Source organism: Cucurbita maxima, unplaced genomic scaffold (assembly GCF_002738345.1).
Source record: "Cucurbita maxima cultivar Rimu unplaced genomic scaffold, Cmax_1.0 Cma_Scf00022, whole genome shotgun sequence".
Lineage (NCBI taxonomy): Eukaryota > Viridiplantae > Streptophyta > Magnoliopsida > Cucurbitales > Cucurbitaceae > Cucurbita > Cucurbita maxima.
In genome coordinates this window covers 2,090,099-2,098,871 of record NW_019272038.1, presented here as the reverse complement: position 1 = coordinate 2,098,871, position 8,773 = coordinate 2,090,099, and the positions used below count along the sequence as shown (strand labels likewise).

The following is an 8,773-nucleotide window of genomic DNA, read 5'->3' as shown; positions in this document are numbered from 1 at the left end:
TAAAAAAAAAAAAAAAAAAAAACATTTTTGAATACCTCACGTTTATAACCACAATGAAATAAATATAGGAACCTTTTTAGAATTTCTTTTCCCCAGTGCATTTCTGTATCATCTTCAAATTCCATTGTATATATATTTTTTTGAGTTTGCTCCGCCTTTGTATGTATATTTACAATGCTCCAAAATAACGGTCATTTGTAAGTTCCATATACCATATTCTCGCAGTTATGAGATGGGTATAGAGTTTGATAAAAGTTTAGAACCGTTTGAAAGTTGCAAAATTTTGTGGTTTTGTTTCCCTTGGGTGAAAATGAAAGATTCTCAAATTGGGTTGGGGAGATAAAAAGCTTATCTATTAAATTCAATTTCTGTCGATGAATTAGACCACAATCTGACCAATGGTTATTAATAGGAAATTAATTTTAATTCTAAAATTATTTAATATACTGATAAATAGTATTAAATTTTTACCAAAACAACTCACCAAATCTCTCATCTGTTATAATAAAAATAAATTTTTAGAGGGTCTTTTTTTCCCTTAGTATTCATTTTGAGGAAATGAATCTTTTAAGCTAAGAAAATAAAAGGTTTGGCAAAAAAAAAAAAAAAATAGAAATAATAATAACTAAATTAAAAAAAAAAAACTTGAAGAAAATAAGAAGAAATAATGATTTTTGACCTTCGAAGTAGGGATCAGATTGGAAGGAATGAGTGCCCAATTGTCGTAACCAGGCGTTGGGGCAGACACCCAACTCGCATTCTTTGCGAGAGCCAACCACTCATCATATTCCATTAACTGCCTGAAGGATCATGGTTTAATCCGGTGCTGCTCCCGCCCTTTTATACTATCCTCCCACGTCGCCAATTACCATCTTTTTCGATGTGGGACAGGAATTTTTACACTCCCAATTGGCTGATGCATTCCCCTCTGGTCCACTGTTCACTGTTCAACACTCTTTTCTATTCCTTCTTTGCTTCTCCAATCTTTAATCATATTTGATGAATGAAAACCATTCATTTGTTGTTAAAAAAATTATTTTAACGAAGAGTGTGCTCGCTGACCCTCGTTCTTTCTCCAACCGATGTGGGACTTTGTCAAATTCACCCCTTCTGACCTACCGCTTTGTGTTTACTCATTTTGGAATAACTTCCTTGTTGGCACATCACCCCGTGTCTGGCTTTGATATTATTTGTAACGGCTCAGAACCACTGCTAACAGATATTGTTCTCTTTCGACTTTTCTTTTCGGACTTTCCCTCAAGGCTTTAAAATGCGTATGCTAGAAAAATGTTTCTATAATTCGTTCTCCTCCCAAATGAAGGTGGATGTTAGGATACATTTAACCGTAAGTGCAGATAATGATTATAAATATATACCTACACTAAAAGTTAGGGTAACAATCAATTGAAATCTAGTGGGTTGGCTGGACGGCGAGGTTGATTTGTTGTTAATTAGTGTATAATCCAAGGCATAACCCACTTGATGTTGGTTAATCATTCTTCCAAATCTCTTAATTAATTCGACAAATATGGATACTAATGAATGCTGTCCATTTCCTACCAAACACTATCATTGCTTCTATTTTTTTTTTTCGAAACCTTTATAACGAATAACTTGTTTCAATAGAATTGTGTTCAATCCCTTGTCGAGGATACAATAGTAATTCTTTTCGATCTCTACGCATTTCACTGCTCCACTGGAAATTTCCTCTACCTCTACCATAGTCCAGTTTGGTAGTTTCCACCGCCTTTCCAGGGTTGAGCCCTGAGATTTTACAACAAACTTAAAAAGCCACCTACAAACGCTTTACGCCTAATCATTCTGGATAACACTTGCATCCTCTATATTACTGCAACTGCTGACATAGAGTTAGTCAATGCTTATTCCCCATATATCGTTACTGCTTCTTCTCCGGGAAAAGATGTTCACGACCCGTAGGTCTTCTATCTCCACGCGACATTGCTCTGTTAGGCTTTCGCCCATTGCGGAAAATTCTCCACTACTGCTTCCCGTAGGAGTTTGGGTTGTGTCTCAGTCCCAATGTGGTTGATCATCCTCTCGGCCCAACTATTCGAAATCATAAGGATCGAGTTTTTACATATAATTTTTTTTATTTATATAGATTTTGTAAAAAGAAATATTCACATCATTTTTTTTTTGAATGAATAAATAAATAAATACAGATAGGACAATAGTTGGAGAGAGAATATCGGTTGTCTAAGTAAATAATAATTATTTAAAATCTAATTTTCTTATAAAAGAAACAAGTAGCCGATTCGCTCTTCATGTTCTTATCATAATTTTCTAAATAAACAAATAAATAAATAAATAAATAAATAAATATATATATATATATATATGGTGCTAATTAAATATAGTGATTTTTAATTTGCAATTAAAGAGTTAATCACTATTTTCTAAAATTTTAATTTAATAACTACAAAAAATTATATTTTCCAGACAATTTCTCCAATAATTTGCCTAATAATAATATTTCCTATTCTATATTTTTATTAATATATTCAAATAATATCTTTTTCAATTATTTTTAAAGAAAAAAATTGCAAAATATTATTAGATTTATTAAAATATTTTATTTTTTTATTAAAAATATAAAAAATAGAAATTATTTATTAAAAAATTACTTGAAATGAACATAATTTGTGTCCAATTAAATTGGAGAGTGAGTCGGTTAAATTCTCTGTTCTCAACTCAACAATGGCGGTTATCTCTCTCTTCTTTCTCTCTCTTCTGCCTCTCCACTTGCGTTCTGACAAGCTCCGTTATCACCCTTCCCGATATCTCCTTTAACCGCCATAACAAAAAAGAATATCCTTCCTCTGCCCCACCACTCTCCCAGCACTTCTAGCCGTTGCCCATACCCATTCTCTCTCTCCTCTCCCTCTTATATAAATACCCTTTCCTCTCCATTCCTCCATTTTTGCTCTGCAATTTCTCTCCTTCGCCGGAGCATCTTCAGAGCTTTGATCCCGTTCCGATCTTCTCTGACTGACGGCCTCTGTTTTTTCTTTCTTTTAAGATTTCTGGGTTCGCCGCCATGGAGGCCCGAATTTCATTCCTGTTGGGTGTTTCGATTCTGATGCTTGTGCTGCCAGGTGTGTTATGATGATTTGTTGATTCTGATTGATCGTTGATTCTGGATTTGGGTGTTTTTTTTTTCTGTTGGGTTGTTGATTTGTTGTGCTCTGTTTTTTGGATTTTCAGGCGGGTTTCCGACAAGCTTTACTTTTGTGAACAAATGTGGATTCACAGTCTGGCCGGGCATTCTGTCGAACGGTGGCGTTCCGCCGCTTTCCACCACTGGTTTCTCTCTCCAGTCTGGAGAATCCAAGACGCTGCCTGCGCCGACGTCTTGGGGCGGCCGGTTCTGGGGCCGAACACTCTGTTCCGAAGATTCCACCGGGAAATTCTCCTGCGGTACTGGCGATTGCGGCTCCGACAAACTTGAGTGCGCCGGAAATGGAGCGATGCCTCCGGCCACTCTGGCGGAATTTACACTCGACGGCTCCGGCGGCCTTGATTTCTTCGACGTCAGTCTGGTGGACGGTTACAATCTTCCAATGATGGTAGTGCCACAAGGCGGCTCCGGTGACAATTGCACTAGCACCGGCTGCGTTGTGGATCTAAACGATGCGTGTCCTTCAGAGCTGCGCGTGATGAGCTCTGACGGAAGAGAGAGCGTCGCGTGTAAAAGCGCGTGTGGTGCCTTCAACCAACCGCAGTATTGTTGTACAGGCGCGTACCAAACACCTGATACTTGTCAGCCGTCGATGTACTCTCAGATCTTTAAGAAAGCGTGCCCACGCGCTTATAGCTACGCGTATGATGACAAGACGAGTACCTTCACATGCGCCAGTGCCGATTATGTTATCACCTTCTGTCCATCGCCAAACACCAGGTAAATTTACCGAAAGCCCCTTCCTCGTTGAAGGATATTTCCGTCCACCACAAATATATACGGTTATATCTCCGGTGGCTCTCTGCCACGCCTATTATAAAAGGGTATTATCGGAAATTTGATTGGACGAGAAGGGGATTTGCGCCAATTTTGGGTGGTCAACCGCCATTAGTGGTGGTCGACAAGGAGGGCAAAATTGGAACGCAGTTTAAAATAAATTAGTCAAAAAAGGCCATTAATGTCATTTAACGTTATTTGTTGCTTGAATATACCGTTTCCAATTTAACCCAATAATATTTTTAGGCCAATGAAATTAATTTTAATATATATATATATATATTTTTTTTGGAAATGCAGCCAAAAGTCATCCGATGCACAGAACTCACCGGCGACGGCGAACCGATCTTCCAGCGGCGATGTTGGTATGGTGTACGAAGCCGGATCCCTGATCCAAACCGACGCAGCGCCGCCGCGTATGGCCGGAATATCAGCGGTTGGTACGGTGGCGATTTGGTGGTTATGGCAGTTCTACTTCTGACGAGGATAGACCAAGACCATAACGCACATCTATATTCGGGTTCAGGCGTGATGGGCCTTATTATGGGCCCACGAGTAATTGACTATGACGTTAAAAGCCCAGACTCCAGCCGATGAGAAACCGTGACCAATCGGCGAGGAAAGGGAAAAATAAATCGGCGAGGGCCAACAAATCGGATTTATCTAAACTTAAGGGTTGATTTTTAATTAGATTTTTTTGGAGGGATTGAAAAAGAAATGGGGATTCATTTTTAGACGTAATTGTGATAAGGATATAATAAAATTTTAGGTAATTTACCATTATACTATATTTGATGCTTCCATATATAACCCCATTAATGAACAATTTTATTATTATTATTTTTTTAACTTTAATTCATAATAATTTAATTTTTATAATTTTAAATTTGTAAATATTTAGTCCCTTAAATGCACGGCCTGACCAGGCCCAATTTCAAAAGAGAAGACTGGATAGGCCCACTAAGACCACACCAACCCAATGTTCCTTTAGGTTGGGCCTTATTGGGCCTTTGGTCCATTTGTGGGCTTCTGATGTTTTATTTTTCAAAACCATAAATAAAAAATTACTTTTCTAATTTTGCAACTTTAAAATATATTATTAACTATTTAAAAAATTATATATATCTTTAATTAAAAGGTAAAATATTCAAATTTTTTTAAAATGTAATATTTGAAACTACAATTTTGAATATTTATTTATTATTTTATTTTCTTAAAGTTTGAGATTTAAAATTAAAAAAATCATTAAGAATTTTATTTTTTTTTATTTACATAATGAATATAAATAAAAAAAAGGAGAAATATTATTTTATTTTATTTTCTATGTTAAAATATTATATATATATAGATATATATATATATATAATTTAGTTACTTTAATTTAATTGAAGATGGCTAATTCCCCCAAAACTCATAAAAAAAGTACACGTGGAACTAGGAGATGCCGAGAGACGAGGAATTCCATCTTTGTGTCTCATCGTCCAGTGTTTTTTCTATCCAAAATTAAATCGTTACGTCAATACATTTCCTTATTTTTCATAATATTAAATTTTATTATTTTTAAAATTGCTTCAAAATAAGTTAGAGTTACCAGTTTTATTCATTAATGGAAAAATTTACTTACGAAACTCATAATAATTTCATGAAAAAAAATACAAATAAATAAATATTTACGTGTAAAAATTGAATGTTTTTAACCTGATTTAGGTTATAAAAAAATTTGGAGAAGATCGACATTTTAATCACATTTATATGGTGTTTTTGCTTATGATTATAAATTAAAATTGATTTATGTTTATTGTTTTTATTTAAACTTTAGCTTTGGTATAAAGTTTTGCTTCTATGATTGACATCTTTCGTATTTATGTAATTTAAATTTGATGACTCGATGTGATGTCCCATATTGGTTGGAGAGGAGAATAAAACACCAATTATAAGGGTATGTAAACTTTACCCTAGCTGACGCATTTTAAAGAAACTCGAAAGAGAAACCCTAAAGAAGATAGCTTTCTCGCTCTTCCCCGAAGGGGGTAGACACGAATCGGTGTGCCAGTAAGGACGTTGGGCCCAGAAGATGGGTGGATTTGGGGCAGTCTTACATTAATGAGAGGAAAGAAAGAGTGTCAGCGAGGACGCTAGGCCCCGAAAGGGGGTGGATTGTGATGTCCCATATTGGTTGGGGAGGAGAACAAAGCACAATTTATAAGTGTGTGGAAACTTTCTCCTAGCAAGTTTTAAAGCTTTGAGGAAAAACTCGAAAAGAAAAGTTCAAATAAAATAATATCTGCTGGCGATGGATCTGGGCCGTTACACTCGAGCATAACTCTGCAGCATGTAAACACGAAAGAGAAAGAATTCACGAGAGCTCGGAATCCTATCAATTATTAACTAAATGATACAAAACGAGTATTTTTTTTTTAATATGAAATTACCAAAAACAAAACTCATAAAAATTATTTTTATGTTAAAACTATCCTTAAAAATCTTAATCCCCACCAACAAAATCTTTTAATATTTTATTAAAATTTATCACATCCAAAAATGGAAAAAAAAGAACATTTTCAAAGGAATAAAAAAAAATACTTTAGGAAAATCTTAATAAAATAAAATAAAATAAAAAATAAATAAAAGCTTCTCCTCTGTTGAAATTCCTCTGTTATATACAGAAATGCAGAGATTCTTCCATTGATGATCCTGTTGTTCTTTCTCAATGGGATTTATTCAAACCCATTTTCTCTCTCCTTCTCTTTTGTTTCTCTCTCTTCTTTTGATCATCTTCTTTACAGGTAATGCCTGCATTTTCTTGTTCTTATGATCAATTTCATGATCTTTATTATTAATTTTTTGTGGGTTTTTGTTCAAAGGCGTTTCTGGAGCTCGATTTACACTTATAAACAGATGCGATTACACTGTTTGGCCGGGAATTCTCGGCAACACACAATTGGAATTTACTGGATTCGAGCTTTCTCCGGGGGCGGCGCGTTCACTCCACGCGCCTCCAGGGTGGTCCGGCAGATTCTGGGGTCGGACCGGCTGTTTGTTCGACCCAGCCACCAGTCAGGGAAGCTGCCGTACTGCTGACTGTGGATCAAATCAAATGGAATGCAATGGCGCCGGAGCAACGCCGCCGGCTACTCTGGCTGAGTTCACAATCGGCGCTAGTGCCGGCGCGCAGGACTTTTATGACGTCAGCTTGGTTGACGGCTACAACATTCCGATGGTCATTGAGGCCACCGACGGTAACGGCGTGTGTCAGTTGACTGGGTGTGCGGCGGATTTGAACCGGCGTTGCCCTGTGGAGCTGCGTGCCGGCGATGGGAAGGCGTGCAAGAGTGCGTGTGAGGCGTTTGGGAACCCGGAATATTGCTGTAGCGGCGCGTATAATTCACCCGCCGCCTGTAAGCCGTCGGTGTACTCGGAAATTTTCAAATCAGCTTGCCCCAAATCATATAGCTATGCCTTTGATGATGCAACAAGCACTTTTACTTGCAGTGGTGCTGACTACACCATTACATTCTGCCCTTCCTCAACCAGGTACACCCCATTTTTTGTCTCTCTAAAAACTCGAGCTCCCGAGAAATTATTCGAGAAAACCGTCACACTAACATGATAACAATCCTACACGAGCGATGAACGTGACACAATTTAAAAATCGCTTGAATTAATTATTAAATAAATCATGAATCACATGTGCAAGCCTTTTTGAATAAATTCTCATAAATAAAATTTTAGTTTTTTTGTTTTGAAAATTAAAATTAATAATTTTTTATTTTGTTATTTGAAATTCATTACATATTTATTAAAAATTAAGCCAATATTATAAATTTTATTTTAGAATTTATTTATTTGTTATTATTATTTTGTTCTTTTAGCCAAAAACCAGAAAGAGACGCATCAAGTAGAGAAGGGCCATCGGTATTCAACGGTTCATGGCTGCCGGACTTCATCACCGGCGGCGGATCATCAAAAACAATGGTTTTTATGTCTTCAACTTTGAATTCAACGTTGTTTCTTCTTCTTCTTTTCATTAGATTTGTTTAATTTTGCTGAGATTATCCAAATTTAGTTCTTAAATTCTTAGAGGGATGTTGTTTTTTGAAACCTGAAATCCCTTTTCACAGTTGGTGTGAGAGGAAATCGTTTGGGGAGGAGAGACGAAAGTTGGTAGGATGAAAAATAAAAATGCGTAAAAATAAAGGAGAGAGAAAAAAATAAAAATGCTTAAAAATAACATAGAGAATTGCCGGTTGACTTTGCTTAAAAAGAGGTGATGTTTTCTTTACCAACCGATTTAAATAATTAACTTATCTTAAAATGGCTCTGCTCGAGAGTGGCCAACTACATCTTGCCTATCTGTTCGGGCCAACTACATCTGTGGTTGTGCAAAATGGCCCGAGAGTGGCCAACTACATCTGTCCCTATCTGTGCCACTTCCTTCAAAATGGCCACCTAAAAAGTTGGTAATTCGACGTGTTTTATCAAATAGTAAAATGAAGATATTCAATCAACTAATTAAAACGGGATCCTAAATTAGGATTACTCAAGCTTTTATCTAACTGTTTCTCCATTCACAATTTCTTGATTTTAAAGCCACTTTTTTTTTTTTAAACAGGAAACCCATGTTTTCAAGCCACTTCATAAGTACTATTCTCTGATTATATATTTCATTGGAAAAAAAAAAAAAAAAAAGGAAATTGATTAGTTAATTAGAAAGGAATAACAGCCTTTTTGATCTGCAAATTACAAAGTGGTTGCTCGACTTTGAATGCAAATGACAAAGTGGTTGGTGAATGAGTG

At 36.1% G+C, this 8,773-nt stretch overlaps 2 protein-coding genes and 1 non-coding gene across 3 annotated transcripts; 2 read left to right on the top strand and 1 right to left on the bottom strand.

The window, feature by feature from the left end:
• Nucleotides 1-689: 689 nt before the first annotated feature.
• LOC111496648 lies at nucleotides 690-791 on the bottom strand. Its single transcript, XR_002720490.1, has one exon. It is a non-coding gene; the product is annotated as a small nucleolar RNA Z279/snoR105/snoR108 (small nucleolar RNA).
• Nucleotides 792-2,710: 1,919 nt separating this feature from the next.
• On the top strand, nucleotides 2,711-4,750 carry LOC111496279 (thaumatin-like protein 1b). Its single transcript, XM_023146672.1, has 3 exons — nucleotides 2,711-3,116; nucleotides 3,226-3,919; nucleotides 4,277-4,750. The coding sequence occupies exons 1-3, from the start codon at nucleotides 3,059-3,061 to the stop codon at nucleotides 4,455-4,457; spliced, it is 933 nt and encodes a 310-aa protein (XP_023002440.1). The 5' UTR covers nucleotides 2,711-3,058; the 3' UTR covers nucleotides 4,458-4,750.
• A 1,922-nt stretch (nucleotides 4,751-6,672) lies between these two features.
• On the top strand, nucleotides 6,673-8,056 carry LOC111496283 (thaumatin-like protein 1). Its single transcript, XM_023146677.1, has 3 exons — nucleotides 6,673-6,762; nucleotides 6,841-7,510; nucleotides 7,849-8,056. Exons 1-3 carry the CDS (start codon nucleotides 6,687-6,689, stop codon nucleotides 8,015-8,017), a joined length of 915 nt encoding a protein of 304 aa, XP_023002445.1. The 5' UTR covers nucleotides 6,673-6,686; the 3' UTR covers nucleotides 8,018-8,056.
• Nucleotides 8,057-8,773: the final 717 nt, after the last annotated feature.